Source organism: Mercenaria mercenaria, chromosome 15, assembly GCF_021730395.1.
Source record: "Mercenaria mercenaria strain notata chromosome 15, MADL_Memer_1, whole genome shotgun sequence".
Classification (NCBI taxonomy): domain Eukaryota; kingdom Metazoa; phylum Mollusca; class Bivalvia; order Venerida; family Veneridae; genus Mercenaria; species Mercenaria mercenaria.
The window spans coordinates 54,384,555-54,411,027 of NC_069375.1; the positions used below are offsets into that span (position 1 = coordinate 54,384,555).

The 26,473-nt window shown below is 35.5% G+C and overlaps 1 protein-coding gene across 5 annotated transcripts in view; it reads left to right on the forward strand.

Annotated features, from left to right (window-relative positions):
• Positions 1 to 5: 5 nt before the first annotated feature.
• The window catches only part of LOC123564877 (uncharacterized), a 51,613-nt gene continuing 25,145 nt past the window's right edge, over positions 6 to 26,473 (forward strand). For 4 of the 5 annotated variants that reach the window (XM_053525290.1, XM_053525291.1, XM_053525293.1 and 1 more), the window contains exons 1-17: positions 6 to 365; positions 1,448 to 1,628; positions 3,374 to 3,504; positions 6,416 to 6,516; positions 7,955 to 8,049; positions 8,629 to 8,825; positions 9,824 to 9,902; positions 10,384 to 10,489; positions 16,952 to 17,035; positions 17,358 to 17,507; positions 18,051 to 18,167; positions 19,183 to 19,262; positions 19,883 to 19,949; positions 20,717 to 20,913; positions 22,509 to 22,578; positions 25,154 to 25,296; positions 25,749 to 25,818. In XM_053525290.1, the coding sequence (XP_053381265.1) occupies positions 169 to 365; positions 1,448 to 1,628; positions 3,374 to 3,504; positions 6,416 to 6,516; positions 7,955 to 8,049; positions 8,629 to 8,825; positions 9,824 to 9,902; positions 10,384 to 10,489; positions 16,952 to 17,035; positions 17,358 to 17,507; positions 18,051 to 18,167; positions 19,183 to 19,262; positions 19,883 to 19,949; positions 20,717 to 20,913; positions 22,509 to 22,578; positions 25,154 to 25,296; positions 25,749 to 25,818 (2,065 nt within the window). In that variant the 5' untranslated portion in view covers positions 6 to 168. The remainder of the gene's footprint in view (positions 366 to 1,447; positions 1,629 to 3,373; positions 3,505 to 6,415; positions 6,517 to 7,954; positions 8,050 to 8,628; positions 8,826 to 9,823; positions 9,903 to 10,383; positions 10,490 to 16,951; positions 17,036 to 17,357; positions 17,508 to 18,050; positions 18,168 to 19,182; positions 19,263 to 19,882; positions 19,950 to 20,716; positions 20,914 to 22,508; positions 22,579 to 25,153; positions 25,297 to 25,748; positions 25,819 to 26,473) is intronic. The other variant, XM_053525292.1, reaches the window with a different exon arrangement.

Here is a 26,473-nt window from a genome sequence, read left to right on the forward strand (position 1 = left end):
AGATCACGTTTCGTCTGCCATGTTTGGTTACAAGGACGCCAAATTAATGTAAACATGTGAGAATATGTAGTGAAAATGCCCTTTTGTCAACTTTCAAAATAATGTTTGAAGCCATCTGTATTTGCCAAACCTTAAAATCTCAGAAGATTTGCAGTAAAATAATAGAAGATGCCATGTTCATGGCAGAAAGAAGATTACTTTTCCATGTTGATGTGCAACGACAAGAGGTCGTTCACAGCTCTGGAAATGTTGGTAGACGATCTTCATGCAGACAAAGAGAGAACTGTTAATACATTTCTTTGCCATTCAGGATCAGAAGATTTCCTCTGGGGCCTAGTCCGACTCCTTGGTAATGACACGCCAAGGTAAGAGTTGTTGATGAGAAGTGCAAATTAAGGAACAGGTGCTTGCAGTTAGTTTATAAGATACTAATTCATTTTAATCTGATTGTGATGGAAGTTTCAAACTTACTTGAACCACTTGCAATTCCGCCAGAAACCAGTATTGTCATATGAGAGGGTGTGGTCATGCCCCGGTGCCCCAGTGGGGCTCAACCTAATGGCCCCTGGGTTGATGGGCCAACACTTAACCACTAGACCTGGAGAGGTATACTTCAAAGCAAAAGAAAAACTATGTATATTTATACATCAATTAAATTATATCAGTTAAAAATGACATGTATGAATTAACCTAAAAAGCTATAAATGACTATTATCCTCATCAGTCTTGGTCTAGAGCTAAAAGTATCCTTTAAACAACTTCTTCCCATGAACAACTTGACATGATGATGTCTTAATCTTATGTGCAAGAACTACTCTGCCCCTTCATTTTTGAGTTATCTCCCTTTATCGAATGTTCTTGTCCAGGACGTAACGAGGGAATGCATGCAAATAGAACACAGTTATAGGACATTCAGAAGAAGTGCAATGATCGTTATCTACCCCTCCTACTGTTTGAATTATCTCCCTTTATCAAATGTCCTTCCTGATTTTGTGTCCGGTCTGTAAGTTTTTTGTTGTTTTTTTTGGATGGATTTGACCAAACATTTACGCAGATCTATATTACTTATCAGCTACCAATTCCATTCAGATGAAGCAGTATAGGGACATGCACTTTTTTTAAAAGTAGTCTCATTTTTTTGCTCTCAGTTTTGAATTTTCACCCCTGATTACCCACCTGAAGAGTGAAAAATCCTCTCCAAAAATGGTGGGAACACTGCTGTATATTTGCCTAAATGATTTTAAAAACTTATCTGTCGCTCAGCTATTATCTATTTTCTATGAAAAGATGCAAGCAGCACAATAATATTTTTATGTGATAGTACCCAAATATATTGGATGTTATGCTAATTTTTGGAATACATTGATGAAATATCTTTCCATTAATTTCATACATGTAGGTTCTTTTATAATCAGTTGTCACTGCATGAACTTTTAATTTTGAGCAGAGTTGCTGGAAATGCTGCATACATTCTGGGAACCCTGGCAGAGTCAGAATTTGGATGTACACGTGTGTTATCTTTGGTACAGCATGGTTCGAGTGAAAAAATTCTGCAAGACCTGACACGCATGTTAACATTTGATGATTCTGAAAGTGTAATGAATGCAGCTGGTACAATGGGAACTTTGGTATGATGCTATGAGTTGTCAGATATTTGCAGATAATTGTTTTCTATTAATCAGATCAAACTCGAGAACTTCCTCTAGCTTGCTTTTGGGGTTATACCTAAGCAAAAAGACCTTTGGATAAAAAATTGTGATCACTCACCGTCCATCTGCCATTTCCTTTAAATAAAAACTTCTCTGAAAATGTTTGACCAAAGTTGATAAAACTTGGTATTGATGTTTCTGGATTGACCATTTTGTTTTCGATGCACCTCTGATTGATTAATACATAGTCCGTTTCAGTGACACATGTACACTGCACTGACACTATTGTCTAAACAAGCAGGTGATATTACATCAAAAGTTTTGTGTTTTAACCTTTGACTCTTTAAATTGAAAATAATTTCGGAAAAAGAGATATATACTTACTGTAAAATCATTTAATTTCCTGGGAATTGAATTTCGTGGTTTTGGTCAAAACGGCAATTTCATAGGGATATGAATTCGTGGATTTCAACTTTTGAACATAAAATGAATTGGAATTTTATTTGTTCATTGGGATTAAATTCTTGAATTCACTCAACCACAAAATCCACAAAAATTAGTCACCTACGAATATTAATGATTTCACGGTATATCATTAAAAGAGCTTTTTCATCAAGCTAATTAAAAGTTATTTCTTTAGCTCAATTGGTAGTGTTGGATTTTCATTCTTGTGGACTGGATCGAGTTCGAAGCCAGGAGCAGGAAGGTTTTGTTTTTACATCTTTCATTTCACCTATATCTGATGCAACTGTTTTGGCACTTTTTGAATTTCTTTGAAGTCAAACAGAGCTTAAATACCTAATGCATAAAATCTTTACTACACAAATAAAGGTACATTTTATAGACAGTGATTTAAGAATTTTATTAGCTATTATTTCTTTTCTTAGAATATCGTAATGCAAAACAAAATAAATAATAGCTAACATGGTTTGATTCAAAGAAATTACTGGAATGTTATAAGTTTAATGAAAGTGAAACTATTCATATATTCTTTAAATTCTTAAATGGCTGTCAATAAAATGATTCTCTGACATGGCATAAATCTTTTCTGGCTTTTTTTTTTATGGATGGTGTCAAAGGTCATACCTTTGGGCATATATTGCTCCACATTGTGGTGTTTTTGTTTTTTGATATTGTTTATTTTTAAAATTGTTTTGGAAGCATCATTATGTAATTAATGTAGTGTTTGCTGAATAAATTGTTCAATATATTACTATTCACAGGCATGTTTTCCACATTTTAACACCGTATGGCAGTTCTTATGTGTAGTAGTTGTTTGTGGTTGGTTCTTGCTTTGTCTTCTATAACTGATTTTGTGTTTTACTCAAGTTTTGTGCTAGAGATTCACTGTATTGCATTATTTATCTTTCTTCTTCCAAAATGGTTCAACTCTATATTCTAATGATTTTGAAGTACCAAATTACACCCTATTAAGTCGTCTGTCTAAGCTAAACAAGTACTATTGGTGGTTAGAATTTAAGGTTGGTTGGACCACTAGACATATTACTGTTATTTTTAGGCCTTGATGAACTGCTTAATAGATATTCTCCATTCTTGATTAGTAGAAAGGTTTAAAGGTTAAAGTTCTCCTCAGGTGAGCGACTTAGGGTCATTTGAGGACTCAGATTTTGTTTATTTTAGGGAGTATTCTCAAGCCTTATTCCAGATAATGTCTTGCACCTATGATTCCAGGAATTTTTCATGATTTTTACTTTTTTGGCTAGGCTGAAAGTCATGAGGGCAGAGAATGGATACTGAATGAAAAATGTCTGCCACAAACCTTAGACCATGTAACAGCCCTGCTACACTCAGAAAATCTCTGGACTGCAAGTAATGCTGCATTAGTATTAGCCAGGTAAGGAGATATTATTATACTTATTTTCTCTTCTTCATTGCTCATTGTACCCCCAAATTTAAAGTGTATGGTTTACACATTTTCGTCTGTCTCAGTGACAATATTGTCCATTTCATCTCTTCTTAAAAAATTTCTTTTAATGAACTGCTTGATGGATCTTCATCAAACTTGAACTGTAGTATCATCATACAGTCCTATCACAAATTCGTTTAAATAAGGGAGCTAATGGCCCCTTTTAGGATCCACTAGAGCTAAAAATAGAAATACATTTTCATGACTTCTTCTCATGAACTGCTTGAATCATTGCCAAACTTGATCTGTAGCATCATTGTAAGGTCCTCTCCCAATTTTGTTCAAATGGGGGTACATGGCCCCTGTTAGGGTCATTAGAGCTAAAAATAGTAAAATCTTTAAACAACATTTTCTCATAAACTGCTTGATATATCTTCATCAAACTTTTAAGTTTTTGTACTACTTTTGGGCAAAAGTGAACCTTCACCTTTTTGAGGGGTCACCTCTCCCTCCAGCAGATTTAGGGAGAAGGAAGAAGGAGAGAGACTTGTAGTATTAGGAACCAGCTTCAGCACAATAATAACATTATTACATATGATATTTATGAAAAATCTTTGAAACATGTGATGTATTGGCAAAAGATATCGGTTTCAATGATTTGTTTAAATAATTACTGTGCAACTTTTCTTGAAAAAGAATTTTAGATTACAGCGAGTACTGGTATAATTCCAGCACAGTGTTTTATTGGAGTTGTAGAGTGCAACATATCCCATTATTGTATGTTTTTAAGTGAATTATCGAAATTTAAGAGTGAAATATATCTGGTAGTTTCACTGGTAAGAAACTATAAAATGGATAAATTCAGTTAACACCCCTTACAGAAGAAAAAGGCCTGCTGCGTACTCTTGCTGTGTACATACAGCGTATATGATGCGTACATGATGTGTACTGAAATCAAGGGCTTTAGATAGTACGCAGGATATACACTGCACATACACCGATAGTACGTTTGTAGTACACTTTTGACATGCAAATGAGCTCTGCCGCGTACTACTTGCTGCGTACATGATGTGGACTACATAGTACACAGGATGTACGCTGGAGGAATTTAGTATGCGGGAAATAGTACGCAGCATGTATGGGGCACATACACTTTTCACATGCAAATGAGCCTGCGGTGTACTACCCCTGCGGCGTACATGCTGTGTACTCCTGTGGCGTACATGCTGTGTACTCCTGCGGCGTACATGCTGTGTACTCCTGGCCCAAGTCCTGCGGCGTACATGCTGTGTACTCCTGCTGCATACATGCTGTGTACTCTTGTGGCAAAACTGCTGTGATAATGTAAATTCCTTACCCCACCAACTTTTGTATGCAAATGCTGAGCATTTGGACAGAAAAAAACAGAAAAAAGATAAGTGACGTGCATCAATAAGTATTTACCCTTACCAAAATAATGTAGATTGATGTTATCAAATAAATTAGTATGCTTTTCTTCATCCACTTTTCAATGAAATAAATCAATTTTTGTAGCATGTAATTTGGTGACCCTTTTAAAGAAAATGGCGTAACTGCATCAAGGGGAAACAACTTTAATGCAACTAAATATAAGTGTTATGATTTATTATAGACGATGTGTGCATAGTATGTATTTATTTCGATTAAAATCCATCTGAGAACAATCTAGGACTGGAATTATATAAGCATTTATACACTTTTATGTCCGTAAAAAGTAGCGCGCCAAAAAATTTTGGATTGATTTTTTCCAATGGGGCGAGCGCAATTAGCCAAAAACGTTCTGAAAATATACGAGCGGCAAATCCGATGAACAACTTTTTAATCTGGTGAGGCCTTAATGAGTTAACATAATGAGCATTAAAGCCTTTATAAAACATGATAGAATGGTGTTTTGCTTAAGAGTATTCAAATAACAGTGAGAGCTATTAATTCTTCTCATTAGGGTGCTGTTGAGGCATTATCTTGGTAATTATTTCATGTATTACAAAATGTAATGCAACAAAGTTCAAATAAGGCTTTTCAATTATCCAAGTTAGAAAGCTCCAGGATTAATTCAAAATGAAAAAGAATATATTTTTACACTGCATGCAAGGTGCAGCTCAGAAATCACTAAGATGTAAGCTTCACAAATGAACATTGCAAATAGTAAATGGCAAATTTTCATTGTTCAGAATACCGGTAATCTGAACTATTCTATGCTATTAAGATAAAAGTTACTCGGAAATCAAGTTCTTGCTTCCAAAAAAAAAAAAAAAATGTACAAATCCTTCCTGCATGAAGTGTACTTCAGACTTTTACCTAAAAAAATTCAAAGTATAAACACCAAAAGAAAATGAACAAGTCCCTCTCGCATATATAAAGTTTACTTCAGACTTTAACTTATAAAAAAAAACTGAGTATAAATGCCAAAAGAAATTGTACAAGTCTTTCCCGCGTATATGAAGTGTACTGCACAAATTTCAAAGTATCTGCGGTGTACATGCAGTGTACTATTTTCTTGTACAAGTCCCTCCTGCGTACATGCAGTGTACTCCTTAAATTTTCAGAGTCTGTGCTGCGTACTTGAAGTGTACTAGTGACCTCCTGCGTACATACTCGTCGAAATAGTATGCGGCATGTACGCGGCATGCGGTGTATGTAAAATGTACTCCTCTGGAGTACTACTGTGTTCGCGGCATATACACAGCAAATACGCAGCATGTACGCCACAGAGGCTTGCTTCTGTAAGGGACATGAAATAAAAAGAAAATTTGTTTGTTTTACATGTAAGATTGAAATATCTTTCACTCACGAACACCATATCTCAAATTTTCACCTGTGGTAGCACTGGCTAGGATAGACGTAAGTTTGTAGATTTTACAAGGAAGATTTTGTTTTGCAGGTTGAGTATATCTGAGTATGGTTGTACCAGAATGTTGGAGCATGAACACTCCCAGCATATATTATCTAAACTTATACTGTCCCTTGGAATAGATGAAGCAGGTCAGTATATATAATTAGGAATATTTCAAAACATGATAGTAATCAGAGTTAACACCTGTCTATTTATCTCCTGTGTTTCAAATCAGTAAGTGAAGAAGCTTTGGCACAGGAATCTCAAACTTGGTAGGCAGGAAAGTTGTAACAGGCAAATGACCTTCTGTGGTTTGCAGGTTGATTGTCAAGGTCATGTTGACATTGATTTGAAAAGTGGTTTCTGATAGCTAACTGAAGAATACCAGGCCTGCAGTTGTTTTGGGGTCCACTAGGTCAATGGGCAAGGTCACAGTGACCTTGAGCTAAAAATTGATTTTGATCTATAACTGAAAAAAGCTTCAGTATATGGTAACCAAGCATTATAGGTTTATTGCCTGATGTATATGGCACCTGTTGTTTTGGGATTCAGTAGGTCGGCGGCCAAGGTCACAGTTACCTTGAGATTGAAAACTGTATCTGCCCAGTAAATAAAGAATGCCATGGCATACAGTTATTGAACTTCATAGGATTATTTCCTGTGGTCAGTAGGTCAAAGATCAAAGCCACAGTGGTATTTTGAATGAAAATGATTTCCACTTAATAACTAAAGAGCTTTGGCTTACATTCATCATACTTCATAGGATGGTTGCCTGTGGTCACTGGATGACCACGCTTGTTATAGGGGTAAGGAGGTCAAAGTACTAGGTCAGAATGACCTTATGACTGAAAATGGTTTCAGCTCAAAAACTAAGAAATGCTTTGACCTACTGTCCACACACTTCATTGGATGATTGCCAGTGATCTTTTATCCAGAATTCAAGCATTCATCAGGAAATTGACAAGCATTTATAAGGATAATGTATATATTTTATATGCTGTAAAATTGTCATGTAAAACAGCTCGTTCTTTCAATGATTTGATAGCATCCAAATTTCAGAAAATCAGATAAACTCTTAAATATTAAGTATGATTCAATCAAGTGCTTTTACTGTGATATTTCTCATATGTCTGGACCAAACAGGAAATGAAAATCCCCTTGTTAGATTGAAGTCTGTCATAGAATGTTTTTGCAGAAGAGTAGTCTGCTGGGTATACATTGTAAACCTGTCCACTTATTGATGCCAGAATGGATTGCTCAACAGAAAAATAGTGTTCACTGAATAACTTAAGTTAATAGGATAAAGAGAAATCAAATAAATCTTAGGCTAAAGGAAGCTTATATCAATGCTAAGGAGGGGTCAAAATCACTGATACTAAAGAGAAAACAGTGTCCATTCATAACTTGACCAGTAGGTTGCACATGGAGCAGATTTGGTTGGCATACCGATTAGTAGAACATTCTTGGTTTGGTCAGATTATGTTTGGCATGGGGTAAATATTAGGTAAGAGTTGATGTAAATTATCGTCTTTTAATACCATGCCTGTAGAAAGCTAATAGCTTATGGGTTATTTCTGTATTTTGAAGGTCGTGGTATGAATGCAGCATTTGCAATTGGTCGTTTGTGTGACATGGACCAGGGTAGAAAACGTCTCCTACAGCTTACTGATAGTGAACGTATGGTATGTGAAAACCAGTATTTAACAAGAAATAATACTACCCTCATTTGAGATGTGATTTTTCATTCGGCTTCGTGAAAATTGAGATATGGTAGTTTTTTTTTTGGTTAAAGTAGGAATACTAGAATTTGTACAAAATCTTTTTTTTTCTATGTCATTAAATCATATAAAGCAGATCATGGACAAATTTTAGATAGAAAGGCTCTAAAGTTCTCCAGAATTAGTTATAACAGATAAAACAAATGTTTATACACACAGGGATGTTTCCAAGTGTTTATATGCACACAAGAATGTTTCCAAGTGTTTGTATTTCAAAGTTTGTCTTATTATTATCAGCCAAATTATATTTATCAGTATACAAGGAGAAAGTACAAATAAATCATATTTCTGTGTTTAAGTTCAACAAAAGCCATTGTATGCACTGGATATAAATAATTGTTGAAGATGTTTGTACCTTTTTTAGGCTGAAATAATTAGGTAGATAAATACTAAATGAGACAATGACAATCTATCTTACCTTTTGAAAAATCGTACTAAAGATTGTTGATAACCTTAATATAAATGCTGTTTTTTGTTCTTCAGATATCTTGTCTGGCCAAGATGTTAAGCTGCAATGATACAGGTGCCAGTAAAAATGCTTGCTTTGCACTCAGTTGCCTAGCAACAAATAGTGAAGGTCACTCACGTTTGCTCAGCAATATCCATTCAGAAGAGATACTACGTACATTATCAAATCTACTTAATGCTGAGGATGCAGAGACAGGCTGGTTTGCTGCAATGTATGTTCACAGTTTATCTGGCCTCATTTTTAAGGCACATATTTATAGCTTTTTGAGAAGGGCAAAAATGTTACCTTAGCTTTTATGTTGAGAAGACAAAATGTTTTGCATCACTTGCTTGATTCAGCTGTTTATAGATAAGGTCATAGAGTTCCCATCTTACATGACTCATACGGTTTGATTTAGTAGTTGTGTACCCCACAACTACTAAATCAACCCGTATGAGTCATGTAAGGGAACTAATAACATTTTCTTATATATACATAGAGAGAGAGAGAGAGCTATGCGCACTACAAAGCTGTCAAATAATAGATGTGCATTGAAGCAGGCATGAGGTTGATTACTTGAAAAAATAACCAGTTAATGATTATTTTCCTTTTAAGGGCCAGCTGGAGCTAAAATTAGAAATATTTTTAAGCAACTTATTCTCATGAACTACTTGATAGATCTCCATCAAACTTGGCCTATATCATCATTATAAGGTCCGCTCTAAAATCTGTTGAGATGGATTTGCTTGACCCCTTTTATAGGCATGTACAGGTAAAAATAGAAAAACCTTTTATCAGCTTCTTCCCATGAACATCTCAAGACTAACTTTGACAAGGGATATGTTCTTTTTCACTTTAAGTCTTTCACTTTAGCCTTATTTAAGAAATAATTTATAGCAAAAGAGTGTTTTAACACTATTTATGCACGATGGGCGTAATAATTGCACAGTCGAAATTATTTGTATGACGTATTACCGCCCGAGTGTATAAATAGTGTTAAAACACTCTCTTGCTATAAATTATTTTGTTTCTAATATGTCCTTAATCTAAAACAGTGGATAAAATATAGAAGCGCTCTTTCTTGGTTGCAACAAAAACTTTACATCACCGTACGTTAACGTGAAGTCATTTAGCGTAAGAGTGTTTTAACAGAGACAAGCATAGAATTTACCATGTTTTGCCAAATCTCATTATCAGTGCAATGTTTAAAGTGAATCTTTTTTTTTTCAGGACCTTAAGAACACTTGCTAGTCAGCCCAAAGGTTGTCTTCGTTTACGGGAGCATCCCCATGTAATTCCTAGTCTAAAAGTAAGTAAAAATTCTATTAATATGTTGTCACTTTTAATATGAGAAATACATATTGCTTTCCATAGACAATGGTTATTACCCCTTACTGGTCCTAAAACTTGCTTTTTGGACTGTAAGATAGAATTTTACAAGGTTAAATATATTGACAAAGCTACTGATGGGAAGAGCGGAGTCTCTGCTATCCATATGTGTATGCATCGAAGTATGAGGTAAATGCCTAGAAATATGAGAAAAAAAAATTAAAAAATTTAGGTCATATGACTGTGTTATCTTGTTTTGCAGGTAACATAGATAGTTGACATTTCCATAGCATTGACATACCTTGGATAGGATTGAGGTTGACAGACATGTTCACTCACCAATTTACATTCTATAAACAGTTTTTTCCCTTTAGTTAATGGGGTTTAGGGTAAGTATCTAATTTGTGATGTAGCCTACATGATAGCATAAATAACATGTTCTTGCGCTGTTCTGTTCACAGAGTGTTGAAGTGAAAGAAGATGTGAATGCAGATCTTAAAGAAGAAGCAATAATTACTCTAGAAATACTCAAACGTCTCCCTAAACCTAGCCCTCCAAACATTATTGGTGAGTACTCTACTTACTACATATATAGGAAAAAACTTTAGAAATCTTCTTGTCTGAAAGTTCAAGGCCTTTGATATTTGGTACTGTGAAATCATTAATATTCGTAGGGGGCTAATTTTCGTGGTTGAGTCAATCCACGAAATTTAATCCCAACAAACAAGTAAAATTACCATTCGTTATATGTTCGAAAGTTGAAATCCACAAATTCATATCCCCACGAAATTGCCATTTTGACCAAAACCACAAAATTTCATGGCTACGAAATTAAATGATTTCACAGAATGTAGCATTGCCTAGTGGTTCTCTAACAAGATTGTTCAAATTATGCCCTGGGGTTAAAAGGAGGCCCCACCCCATGGTCACTTGTTATATGAGTTATTAGGAAAAAATACTAAATATTATCTGATCATATTTCCTAGACTGTTAATTATAATTACCTGATGACCCCAAGTAGGGGGTCACTTGACTGTGACCTTGACCTACTGACCTATTTTCTGGTTTTTAAAGATACAGCCTTGACATTTGGATGACATATTCAGTTTTGCACACCAATTTAAAACTGACTTTCAGTGACCATGAATATGACCCACTTTCTTAATATTGTAGCAGCAGTTTGACATTTGAAACATGTAGTTTATATTACTCAAGTGAGCAATCCAGGGTCATTATGACCCTCTTGTATAGATAATTATGGTAATTTGATGATGCATTAAACAGAGGATAATACATGAATGTCTTTTTAGCTGAGCTGAACTTTGTTGGTAAAGGTGGATGGTCCAGCTTCTATCATCCGTCATTCATTGTCCTGCATCAACATTTTTACTTCTTCTCTAAATCTGTTGGTCAGATTTACACCATTCTTGCTTAGCAGCATCCTGGCACGGGTCACTATCAAGTTTTATGATGGATCCTCATCAGACTTGATCTGTATCATCATTGTTAGGTCCTCTCTTTATTGTACACCCCGAACAACAAAGTTGAAAGGGGAGGTATACTGGTTTCAGGTTGTCCGTCTGTCCGTAGACGCAATCTTGTGCAATCTTGTGCGCGCTTTATCTCCTGAACCCATGCACATATTTTAATGAAACTTAAAGAAGTGATCAGTAGTAATCCCAGATGTGCATGATACATGTTAGGTTCTTTCAGAAAACAGTCCTGCAGAGTTATGGGACTTTGTTTTTTTGTTAATATCCTATATACATACAGTCTGCATATGCAGTCTTGTGCACGCCTTATCTCCCAAAAACTAGCACAAAATTTAAGAAACTTCACACAAGTGATCAGTACCAACCCTAGTTGTGCATGGTGCATGTTACGTTCTTTTAGATAAATATTCTGCAGAGTTATGGGACTTTGTTTTTTGTTACTATACTATATACATTGAGTCTGCATATGCAATCTTGTTCACTCCTAATCTCCCAAACCATTGCACACAATTTAATGAAACCACACAAGTGATCAGTACCAACCTTACTTGTGCATGGTGCATGTTAGGTTCTTTCTGAAAAATATCCTGCAGAGTTATTGGACTTTTTTTTAGCTCACCTGAGCAATGCTCAGGTGAGTTTTTCTGATCGCTCGATGTCCGGCGTCCGTCGTCCGTCGTCTGTCGTCTGTCGTCCGTCGTCTGTCAACATTTAGCTTGTGTATGCGATAGAGGCTGTATTTTTCAATTAATCTTCATGAATATTGGTCAGAATGATAACCTTGATGAAATCTAGGCCGAGTTCGAAAATGGGTCATCTCGGGTCAAAAACTAGGTCATTAGGTCAAATCAAAGAAAAACCTTGTGTATGCGATAGAGACTGTATTTTTCATTTAATCTTCATGAATATTGGTCAGAATGATAACTTTGATGAAATCTAGGCCGAGTTCGAAAATGGGTCATCTCGGGTCAAAAACTAGGTCATTAGGTCAAATCAAAGAAAAACCTTGTGTATGCGATAGAGGTGGTATTTTTCAATTAATCTTCATGAATATTGGTCAGAATGATAACCTTGATGAAATCTAAGCCGAGTTCGAAAATGGGTCATCTCGGGTCAAAAACTAGGTCACTAGGTCAAATCAAAGAAAAACCTTGTGTATGCGATAGAGGCTGTATTTTTCAATTCTTCTTCATGAATATTGGTCAGAATGATAACCTTGATGAAATCTAGGCCTAGTTCGAAAATGGGTCATCTCGGGTCAAAAACTAGGTCACTAGGTCAAATCAAAGAAAAACCTTGTGTATGCGATAGAGGCGGTATTTTTCAATTGATCTTCATGAATTTTGGTCAGAATGATTGCCTTGATGAAATCTAGGCCAAGTTCGAAAATGGGTCATCTCGGGTCAAAAACTAGGTCACTAGGTCAAATCAAAGAAAAACCTTGTGTATGCGATAGAGGCGGTATTTTTCAATTGATCTTCATGAATTTTGGTCAGAATGATTACCTTGATGAAATCTAGGCCGAGTTCGAAAATGGGTCATCTGGGGTAAAAAACTAGGTCACTAGGTCATATCACCTAAAAACCTTGTGTATGCGATAGAGGCTGTATTTTCAATTGATCTTCATGAATTTTGGTCAGAATGATTGCCTTGATGAAATTTAGACCAAGTTCGAAAATGGGTCATCTGGGGTCAAAAACTAGGTCACTAGGTCAAATCAAAGAAAAACCTTGTGTATGCAATAGAGGCTGTATTTTTCAACTGATCTTCATGAAATTTAGCCAGAATGATTACCTTGATAAAATCTAGGCTGATTTCGAAAATGGGTCATCTGGGGTCAAAAACTAGGTCACTAGGTCAACTCGAAGAAAAACATTGTGTATGCAATAGAGGATGTATTTTTCAATTGATCTTCATGAAATTTGGTCAGAGTGATTGCCTTGATAAAAAAAGTCGGTTTTGAATATGGGTTATCTGAGGTCAAAAAGTAGGTCATTAGGTCAAATTAAAGAAAAATCTTGTGTATGCGATAGAAGCTGTTTTTTTCAGTTGATATTTATGAAATTTGGTCAGGTTGATTGCCTTAATGAAATCTAGGTCGAATTTGAATATGGGTCATCTGAGGTCAAAAACTAGGTCACTTGGTCAAATCAAAGAAAAAACTTCTGTATGGATAGAGGTGTATTTTTCATTGATCTTCATGAATTTGGTCAAAGTGATTGCCTTGATAAAAATAGGTCGGTTTTGAAATGGGTCATCTAGGTCAAAAACTAGGTCATTTCATAAGAAAAATGCTTGTTTATGCGATAGAAGCATTTTTTCGGTAATCTTATGAAATTGGTCAGATATTGCTTCCATGAAATCACTAGGTCAATTCGAAAGGGTCCATGACAAAATCCCGGACTAGACGTCCCCATGGGCTCGAACATCGAACTACGATCAGCGACGCTTAAACTCTGAGGCCACGGTGACCGGAGGCTGTATTTTTCAGTTGATCTTCATGAATTTTGGTCAAAATGATTGCCTTGATAAAATCTAGGTCGAGTTTGAACATGGGTCATCTAGGGTCAAAAACTAGGTCATATCTAAGAAAATGCTTGTTTTATCGCAAGAGACCAATTTTTTGGTCCAATCTTAATGAAAATTGGTCAGAATATTTGTTTCCATGAAATCACTAGGTCAAACATGTTTTACACTGTTATGGAGTGTTTCTTAGGTGAGCGACCTAGGGCCATCTTGGCCCTCTTGTTTTGTTACTATACTATATGCATAGATTCTATATACGTACAGTCCACAGACTAACGCAATCTTGTGCGCGTCAAATTGCAATGTACTGTGTCAGTGCATGCGGGGGTTACATTCATCACCTTCAGTGATAGCTCTGGTTTTGTTCAAATGGGGGCACTTGGTCCATTTTAGGGGCCACCAGAACTAACAATAAAGATGTAAATAATTTCTATTCATGTACAACTTGATGGTTAAGCTACTCTTCCAAAGATTTACAAATGAGGCATTTGGCCCATTTTAGGGGCTCGAAGAGCTAAAACTTGAAAATCTATTGAATAGTTTTGTGGATCTTCATTAAACTTGGTCTGTAGCATCATGTTAGGTCATCTCCCTGGTTTGTTAAGTAGGGAGCACTTGACCCTTTTAGGGGGCTGCTATACCTAAAAGTAGAAAAACCTGTTAAATAATTCTCCTTATGAACAGCTTGATGGATCTTTATCAAACTATATATATGAATCATTTTGGGTCTTCTCTGCTGTTTCTTTAAATAGGGGTACTTTGCCCCTAAGGACCATTAGAGGTAATCATAAAAAAAAACCTTAAACAACTCCTCATGGACCACGTGAATGGCACTATCATATTTTTTTAGCTCACCTGTCACATAGTGACAAGGTGAGCTTTTGTGATCACCCTTCGTCCGTCGTCCGTCGTCAGTCTGTCTGGCGTCAACAATTTCGTGTCTGCACAATAGTGGTTTCGTTTATGATTTTATTTTAACCAAACTTGCACACAACTTGTATCACCATAAGATCACGGTTCCTTTCTTGAACTGGCCAGATCCCATTATGGGTTCCAGAGTTATGGCCCCTGAAAGGGCCAAAATTAGCTATTTTGACCTTGTCTGCACAATAGCAGCTTTATTTATGATTTGATTTTTACCAAACTGGCACACAACTTGTATCACCATAAGATCTTGGTTCCTTTCTTGAACTGGCCAGATTCCTTTATGGGTTCCAGAGTTATGGCCCCTGAAAGGGCCAGAATTAGTTATTTTGATCTTGTCTGCACAATAGCAGCTTCATTTATGATTTTATTTTAACCAAACTTGCACACAACTTGTATCACCACAAGATCTTGCTTCGTTTCTTCAACTGGCCAGATTCCATCATAGGTTCCAGAGTTATGGCCCCTTAAAGGTCCAAAATTGGCTATTTTGGCTTTTGCAGCCATATAGAGACTTCATTTATGGTTTTATTTGATACAAACTTTCAAAATGTCTTCAACAACAATAAATCTTGGATTCCATGACAAATCAGATCCAATCATAGGTTCCAGAGTTATTTTATATCTGATTACCTCCCCTGATTGTAATCAAAATGGATTTTCATCAGTAAGTACTAACAGGACTTATTTGAAATTTCATTATTGTTATTAGCTGGACTGAGACAATCAGGGTAGATAATATGGACTGTTTTGATGTCAAATTACCTCCCTTTATTTCAAATTAAAATTGTTATATCTCCATAACTAATGAAGATACTGATCTGAAATTTCATTTATGTCAACAGATTTATTTGGCAGATCCTTCTTTTGTCCACTTACAATATTTTTTTTTTTTAATTACTTCCCTTTTACGTTAGCTTATTTTTAGTAACTTTTTTATTATTGGCCGTAGGGAAAACACGAGACCAGTTTTCTGTGGTACAACATGGATGGGACTTCCAATTTTTAGGTGTATTTTAACATATCTACATCTTGTAAGATTTTTTTTTCTTTTTGGTTAAATTTCTTCCCTTTGTTGTTCCTGTCCTTTGGACTTAGATATTTTTTCTGAGGACCTTCTTGTCCTCAAGTGCAATGAAAACAGGTGAGTGATATAGGGTAATCATGGCCCTCTTGTTTTTAAATAGGGGCACTTGGCCCCAGGTTGGGGCCATTAGATCTAAAGATAGAAAACCTTTCACTGACTTCTTCTTATAGTCCACTTGATGTGTCTTCATCTTAAGTTTGTATGTAGAATCATTTTAAGGTTTGTGTGGCATGTTTTGCTTAAAGGTGAAAGTCTGAACATGTTTTTTGTGGGGGGGGGGGGGATTTAATCGTGTCCCGCATCCCTCCCTTCCCCACAAAAAAAAAGAAAAAGAAAAACTTTTGTCTTGTGTTTCTTGATGATGTTCTGTAGTATTCATTCCCCCTACCCCAACTTCATCTCCCCAGATAACTCACTCCTACCAAAGGTAATATTATATAAATATCATATGGCAGCCTGTGTGACATTTATATTGTCAACCCGAGGGTAGAATGTCCCCCGAGTTAAAAGCTAAGTGGTGACATTCTGTTTCGAGGGTTGACAATATCAGTGTTACACACGCTGTCATATGATATTTATTTTATTATACCGAACAAAATTTAGTAAATAAAAAGTTTTAAAATGTTTTTAATTAATTTAATTCAACTGTTTCATCTTTAGTGCAGTAATCGCCTGTGTACACATTGAATAGTGACATCACTACTATATGTCACTACAAGGGAGGCAATCATATGGCTAAAACTTGAAGCAGTTAATTGCCCTTATATGACATTCAAAATATCAGCGTGGTCACATGACCTGACAGACACTTTCGTTTGGTCATGTGTCAGAAAGGTTGAAAATGTTTTGATAGTCAAAATATCTTTTTCTCAGGTAATGGGATTTTATCATTGTAGACAAAACAGAGGTATAATAAAAAAGTTTAGACTTGCATTTTCAACAAGTAACATATAACAGTACAGTGACATCTAGCTGTCATAACTATATTGTTTGTTTCAGCAATATCATGTAGTGTGATCAAGGTCACCTGGGATCCTGTAGTCACTAAAAGTGGTTTCCAAGTGCGATATCAGCTATTTGATGGTAAGTGAATTCTAACTTACGTAAAAAACAAAATTCCCTGTGAAGGAACTAGTAATACAGAACAATTCCATTTTGTCTTGATTGTATAGATGCAAATCAGTGATCATTTATTAATAGGAACACAGGCACTTTGTCGGTTTTGCTGTAAACAACCAGTTACCTGCAACTTGATGCTTTTACCTAGTGTGGCACCAAATAGTTTTTCATAGTCCATCTTGCCTTCCATGATAAAGTTTGTCATGGCATATTCAATGTCAAACAAGTTATGTCAGGTGAGCAATTCAGGAGCATGATAACCCTCATAGTGACATTACTGTTTCAGGTACAAAATGTGTGTACACTGGAAAACAGTGTGAATGTGAAGTGGTTGGCCTTCAGCCAAATACCCCCTACATCTACAAACTACGTGCCTACACAGAGGGGGATGAGAGCCCTTTTAGTGATGTTGTCTCCCTTATCACTGAAGAATCTGGTAAGTACTGCCATAGTGTACAGGTTAGACACAACTAAGTTTGTTTAACTCATGCCTCTGGGGTCAAAATTGGCTCTGCCTAAGGGCCTCATGACTGTATAAGAAAAACTTTAATAGTTTCTGTGATAATTTTTGTCAAAAGTTTAATTTGCTACATAAAGTGTAATTTTATACTCACCGCCCCTCTCATTTATTGTAACCAGCTGTAAAATATTTGTTGATGTTCAAGTGTACTGTATTATAATACCTGCACCCTTAATTGATAATGCAAATATGGCCATATATTGCATACTTATACACCCTTGAATGTGTAAAATCACGAACTTGTGCTTTTCATACACTGTATGATATGTTAAAACCACCAACTGGACTATAAGCAACATTTACCCATTTAAGGCAGGCGAGCGGTGCCTTCTTGTTACTTAGATCCTATATGCTGGATACTTTCCTTTATCAGGCATTGACATCATTGAGTGTACTTCCTTCTGGTAGCTCTAGTACTTACTGTAACATTTACTTACATGAAAGTATATTTGTTGACAGTTCCAGGACCACCACAGAGTGTTCGTATTTTAGGAGCTACAATAACTCAACTCAAGATAGGCTGGGATCCTCCGGCAGAGATAAATGGCACACTCAAAGGATATTATATATTTGTTGGTATGACTTTATTCTTAATACTCCATTCAAACATAGTACTTTTAGGGACAATGCTGAGGGACTGTTTTATAGGGTGTGAGTGTCATTTGTCCGATTCCAGCAGAGCTGCGTGTACTGGTCAAATCCAGGAAATGGTAATTGAGCATAGTAAGCTGTGAGAACTTTTAGTTTGTTAAATAGAAAGGTTTGACAAGTTTTAGGCTTACTGTATGATCTTTATGCTGTGGTGTCAAAGATGAATAGTGTTGGAACTGTCTGTCTGTCAAACTTACTTCTGTACTGAGCTTCAGTTTCCATTTCAAATGAAACTTAGTATACATCATCAACTTTTGGGGAATTTCAGGTAGTTCTGCACTTTCAGATCAAAATTTTTCTACAATGAAGAATTAGATCGAACCCTGATTTTTCTAAACATCAGAATAGACTTAGAAAATTCAGCAAATGAGACATGGTTGTGTGATTGATTTTTTGCTAAAATAATTTGAAAATTTTTGACATAATGGGCATCTGTAGGAAAATCACAATTTTTATAACATCTTCATGAATAGAAATTTTTCTACCATTTAGATTTTAATGAAACTTCTCACAACTGTAAATAAACATATGGTTTAAAGTGTGGTGAAATATAATATGCAGTGTACTTGTTTTTGAGATACTTTTCCATGTTTAAAGAGATCCACTCATTGCATACTGATTTTAAGACATTTGGAATAATTTAACATATCAAACATTTTGATATATTATATTTCTAGAAAGAGAAAAAAAAGCAAAAAGATGGCAGTATATTATAAAAGAGTCATTATAACAGTAGTTAGATCTGGAATGTTGTGTTCAGCCTTCCTGGATTTTGCCATACGGGATCACAAGAAGATACGCGCACAGGCAAATCAGCCCGAGCCAAACACAGCATCCCCAATCAAACTGCTGTTATAATAAACCTATTATATCCGTCACAGCAAGTTGATCAGCTACATATGTAGTTCTAGTCCTGTATTGAATTGTTTTATCATTGCAGATGATAAAGAAGTTCAGCAATCAATGGATAACAGTGTAATACTGACTGGACTCACAGCTAACACCAATTATGATATTGAGGTAATTAGTATCCATTGCCAAAGGCAGAAGGGTATTTTTTTTTGCATTGTTCATCCGTCTGTGCAGACCCAAATGGGAGAAATGTTAACTGCTATAAGGATATGCCACCCTGCAAGTTTTAGTCAGATTGTTTGAAAAAAAGATTTATGGTCCTTATATAGAACATTAGGGTTTTATTTCATTCCCTGACCTTTTGGAGTCATATCTCAGACATGGTCAAAAGGATTTTAATAAAACATGGTAGAATTGTTAATAGCTAGAGCGAAATGCGGCAATACAAGTTTCAGTTGGATTGCTTGCCTTTATATTTGTATCTGTAGTGCATTATTTACAGGTTAAATTTCCTTTTCTGAAACCAGTCTTCAAGTTGTACATATGTAACTTTCTTGGAGACTTGAGGTACGCATTCTGGTCATTTTGGTCAAGGTCACTGTTAATACAAATAGAAAATTTTGTCTGCTTAGTAACTTCTGTTAGGAATAAAATATTGTGACGAAACCTTGAATTTAAGAAGCTTGTCAGTCTATCATCCATGATTGGTTTGGTTTTACTCCATGCTCAAGTTATTGAGTGTAGTTTCTGCTGTAAGAACTAGAAATTGTTGATGTTGACTGTTTAAGGTGTGTGCTACTACAGCAAAAGGTCGAGGAGAGAAGGCAGGTACTACAGGGACAACTTCAGAAATCGGTAGGCATTTACTGTTTATTATATATTTTACATAAATGTCAATGTAGACATTTTCACTGTATGATATATTATGTATATTCATATGTTGGAAGTTATATTGATTTTGTCTTTGTGTGTCTATCCATCACAAGTTTAACCTTTATGCAGCTATATTTCTAAAATGGACTGGTCCATCATTCAATTTAGACAGTACAACTTGCTATTCAAAGGGGTTTTCACTGAAAATTTACTTGCTAAATAACAAATAGTGCAGATTAATGCGACCTTAATCAAACTGCATGGTATGCATGCTGATCTTGGTCTGCACTGGTCGCAAAGGCAAAATGACATTGCTGCAGCAAGGTGAAAGTCAAGTAGTCATCTGACATTACTTGTTGGATTTCAACCTGGGCTTACTATCTTAAACAAATATATTTTAAAGTTATACAATATTTGTAAAGGGTTTGCAAGGTATTCATAATGGATATTTTCGATATTTCGAAAGCCGCCTTATTTATGACATTTCGTAATGTCCGTGTAAGTTAAGGTTAAACTATTTTAGTGCTTTGTTTCAGCATTTAAACATTCTGTTTAGTTCATTTATTATGCATTTCATTTCAGAGTGTTGGATGTCAGATGTTGAAAACCTGGTTTTGTGGCTTTGTTGACTTTCTTGTAATTATGATAATCTCTTGCATACAAACAGGTCGATTTGAAATAGAACAAATAAAATTTGATATTGTGAAAATAGTACCATGTAAGGAAATTTGTTTGATATGTTTCTGTAGGTGCACATGCTCCCTCTAAGCCCCATGTAAATGTGATTGGAAGGAATGAGTTGTATGTGTCATGGGTTGCGCCTGAGGTACCTCTTGGACGATTGAACAGATATGACGTGATTATGAATGACAAGATTATCTACTCAGGAAATGATCTGAACTTACCAGTACGCAGACTGGTACCAGACACAGAATATAATTTTGTGGTGAGTATCCTATACTATACAAGTTTTCACACTTTTGAAAGGATGAGTAATATTCTCATACCTCTGTTTTGTCAGGATTGTTTTACAGTGATGAACTTTCAGCTGGACTACTTGAAGCAGCAGTTGCATCCACATCCACACCTTGGTCTTCTATCAAGTTTGATCAAATGTTTCAGCTTAGGACCTTTCAGGGGCCGCAAGAGCTAAAATTAGTGGTCTGTACCATCATTATAAGGTCTTCTAGCAACTTTGTTCAAATGGGGACTTGTTCCTTTTTGTAGGGCTGCTAGAACTTAAAATAGAAATACCTTTAAACAAATTCTTCTTAGGAACCTCTGTATGCATCAAGCTTGGTTTATAGCATCATTATAAGGTCTCCCAAACTTGTTAGAATAAAGGTACTTGACACCCTTTGCAAGGCCACTCTAGTTCAATATAGAATACCTCTAAACTATGTCTCATGAATCGCTGGATGCATTTTCATCAAACTTAGTTTTTAGCAACAATATAAGGTCCTCTTCCAATTTTATGCTAATGGGGGGTGGGGGCTTTGATCCTCTTAAGGACCGTTAAAGTAAAATAAAAACCAGTTGAAAGAGACCTTCTAAAACATCCCCAGCCATATCCATTTCTCTGTATGTGATTTTTAGCTCGAAGAATAGGGGAGCTATCCTACTTGCCCCGCCGTGGGCGTGAGCGTTAGCGTGAGCATCACACAAATGTTAAAGTTTGCGTACAACCCCAAATATTTTCAAAGTCCATTGAGATATTGCTTTGATATTTTACATACCTGTTTACCATCATGACCCCAGTCTGTAAAAAGGAGGCGGCAACTCTATCAAGCATTTTGACTGAATTGTGGCCCCTTTTTGACTTAGAATATGTTTATTGTAATGTTGAAGTTTTACTCATAGCTTATATTATACTATCAAGCACTGAGAATAGTCGAGTGCGCTGTCAACTGACAGCTCTTGTTCTGAAAAACTGTTTAGTGTTAGTCATCTGTCACATTAATTTATGTAATTAATTTTTGCTGCCTCTGGAACATGACACCTGCAGCATATTATGGTCCTTTTCCAAAGTTGCACCCACTCTAACCTGTTAAAGCTCTGAAATTCAGGTTAGTTTTCTAGGGCCATCATGGCCATGTTGTTTTATTAAATCTGTTGCTTATTCTTGATATTTCTTGTTAAAAATAGGGCTCTTATGTATACACACCCCCCCCCCCCCATTTGCAATATGAAATGCACTAGGTGGCATTAACTTAGGGGAATAATTATGGTATGTCCAGTTGGCTTAGCCCACAAGTTCCAACCTATTGAACTCTTGACTATTGCTTGGTAAGCCACTTTCAAGATGTTTGAGTCCTTTGAGTTTCTTAACTTGATATTTGGCAGATAGGCAGCATGTACAGTTTTGACAACAGGCATGAAAAAACACATGTTTAGTTCCATGTTAAAGGCATTTGCCAGGTTTTTCAGAATAATATGATACTTAACCTTTAGGCTGCAGGGGCTCCTTATATGTAATGTTTATAACACAACATTTGGCTGTCCTTAGTATACGATAGACTAAGATGGAAAAAATTATTTTAGATTGTTGCATTGACAAGTGAGGGGAAATTTGAGAGCAAAGCAACAAAGAAAAGAACAGCAAAAGATGAATGTAAGTTAACTCACACATATATCATCACACTTTCATATGATCATCAGACTTACCTGTAGATCATCAGACTTACCTGTAGATCATCAGACTTACCTGTAGATCATCAGACTTATCTATACATCATTAGGCTTATCTTTAGATCATCAGACTTACCTATAGATCATCTGACTTACCTATAGATCATCAGACTTACCTTTAGATCATCAGACTTACCTATACATCATCAGACTTATCTTTAGATCATCAGACTTATCTATACATCATCAGACTTACTGTAGATCATCAGACTTATCTATACATCATCAGACTTATCTTTAGATCATCAGACTTATCTATACATCATCAGACTTACTGTAGATCATCAGACTTATCTATACATCATCAGACTTACTGTAGATCATCAGACTTATCTATACATCATTAGGCTTACCTTTAGATCATCGGACTTACCTATACATCATCAGACTTATCTTTAGATCATCAGACTTACCTATACATCATCAGACTTACCTTTAGATCATCAGACTTATCTATACATCATTAGGCTTACCTTTAGATCATCAGACTTATCTATACATCATCAGACTTATCTTTAGATCATCAGACTTATCTATACATCATCAGACTTATCTTTAGATCATCAGACTTATCTATACATCATCAGACTTACTGTAGATCATCAGACTTATCTATACATCATTAGGCTTACCTTTAGATCATCGGACTTACCTATACATCATCAGACTTATCTTTAGATCATCAGACTTACCTATACATCATCAGACTTACCTTTAGATCATCAGACTTATCTATACATCATTAGGCTTACCTTTAGATCATCAGACTTATCTATACATCATCAGACTTATCTTTAGATAATAAGACTTATCTTTAGATCATCAGACTTATCTATACATCATCAGACTTACTGTAGATCATCAGACTTATCTATTCATCATTAGGCTTACCTTTAGATCATTAGACTTATCTATACATCATCAGACTTACTGTAGATCATCAGACTTATCTATACATCATTAGGCTTACCTTTAGATCATCAGACTTATCTATACATCATCAGACTTACCTTTAGATCATCGGACTTACCTATACATCATCAGACTTATCTTTAGATCATCAGACTTATCTGTACATCATCAGACTTACCTTTAGATCATCAGACTTATCTATACATCATTAGGCTTACCTTTAGATCATCAGACTTATCTATACATCATCAGACTTATCTTTAGACCATCAGACTTATCTATACATCATCAGACTTATCTTTAGATCATCAGACTTATCTATACATCATTAGGCTTACCTTTAGATCATCGGACTTACCTATACATCATCAGACTTACTGTAGATCATCAGACTTATCTATACATTATCAGACTTACTGAAGATCATCAGACTTACTGTAGGTCATCAGACTTATCTATACATCATCAGACTTACCTTTAGATCATCAGACTTATCTATACATCATCAGACTTACTGTAGATCATCAGACTTATCTGTATATCATCAGACTTATCTGTATATCATCAGACTTACCTTTAGATCATCGGACTTATCTATACATCATCAGACTTACTGTAGGTCATCAGACTTATCTATACATCATCAGACTTTTCCTGTAGATCATAAGACTTACTGTAGATCATCAGACTTATCTATACATCATCAGACTTATCTATACATCATCAGACTTACTTACCTGTAGATCATCAGACTTACCTGTAGATCATCAGACTTGTCTATACATCATCAGACATTTTCCTGTAGATCGTCAGACTTACCTGTAGATCATCAGACTTACCTATACATCATCAGACATTTTTCTATAGATCATCAGACTTACCTGTTGATCATCAGACTAACCTGCAGATCATCAGACTTAAGTATAGATAATCAGACTTACCTGTAGATCATCAGACTGAGCAAGTCTACAAATTTATTGAACAACCCTCATAAATCTTTAAGCATAACTCTGGGTCATAAGAATATTTAAAGAGATACCTATAGATCTTAAATATATCTTTAGATCATCAAACATCGGACATATATCTATATCATCAGAATATCTCATCAGACATACAGATCATCAGACATATCTATATATAGGTGCAAGTGCTTTCCTCCCCAACTCTGCCCCACCCCCAATTTTGAACCCCCCAAAATGTTTTTTTTCTCAGAAGTAACAGCAAATAAAGGAAAAAAAGGCTAATTTGAGAGAGCATTTAGATGTGCTGATAAGGATTTTGATGTGACATCTATTGTCAATAAAGGGAAGAACATTTTCTTTTTTTTTTTGTTTTTTTTTTTGTGGGGTGGGGGGGGGGGGGTCAAAAATCATCAGTGAAAATATAGGTAGGTTTACATGGAAAGACTAAAACACTTAAATTTAATGATATTCAGGAAGGGTTTTGATAGCTTGGACATATTTGAGGATTACTCTTCAAAATTGCATTCTATACCACAATTGTATAAAACCCACGTGTAACATTATAAGGTAAATGCAGGTCAAATGCCACTGTTTTATGAGAAATGTTTCTTAAATATATAGATGATCAAGCCAGACCCCCACTTTACCAACCTCCAAAGAAGGAGAGCAATGAAGAAGGAACAAAAACTCCAACAGGACAGCCAAGTCAGAAACGACGCAAGTCTAGTGCAACAAGAATATCAAGTGCTAAACAGCCTGTAAAGGTATACCTTTGTTAACAGTAGATTTTAAGACTATTTTTTGTAAGTTAGATATGTGCAGATTTTGACTGTGTAGATGTAAGAGTTTTATTTTAGACTATTTCATGGGTTTTCCATTAATAATAAAACAACATTGACTGTTCATCAAAGGGATGAAAGGTGACAACAATACACTAATGTTGTTCTCGACAACTGACAGAGACATGGTTAAAATAACTTGAAGATTGAAAAGTCCTAGCCATGACTTGAGCCTACAGCTTTATTCATGTGTACATCACATGCAAAACACCCGATGACTCTACCAGTTGCTCCACATTTCCATAAATGAAAAAGTTACTATATTTAGCATTAAAAATAATTATATGTGAGGATGCGCATTCAGGTTATCATACAAACTAGACCTCATTGAATTCCCCAGCCACTGATGAAGTTTGTATATATTGAATATTTTATAGAGGACAGGCACAGCGAAAGAGAGAGTGAAAAGTAGCTCCAGTATGAATCAGGAATCAAGGCCTGACTCAGGTATGTGTTTCATAGTTCTGCTGTACCTTTACCATAATGTGCTGATGATGAAAGTTCAGAGTGTATGTCAATGAATAACAACAGTTGTTTTTGCAGTGGGATGTCAGAAGGCATCCAAAGACTTTTTGTTGTCATATGCAATTTAAGGAAGATTGGTAACTTTCTTAATTATATCAGAAGTGTAGGAATTCAGTTTAAGCCGAACATAGCATATAACTGAGGTATATACTCTTTTAATAATATATTTAGTCATATACACAGAATGCAAAATAGTCCAGGATCTTATAAAATAACTGTTTTATTTTTGGAATGAAAGAAAGGTTGATATTCAAACATTTTTGTTCAGCATTGCAAAACTGTAAAAAGTAGATCTTGGGAATAGAGAATTGCTAAAAATAGGCTTTGGTCTAATAAATATGTTCATTTGAATACATTGTGTATTGAACATGTTTTACAAGAATGACTTGTAGTTACTTTAGTGATATGAAATCACTGCAGAACTACTGGCACCAGACTAGAAAGAAAATGCCATGGTACATGTTATACTCTACCCCTAGGTCTACTATAAGAACCACTGTATGCATGAATGGGAAAATATACTAACCCATTTCAGTCGCTGATTTCTCACCTTATATGGGTATTATGCATATTGAAC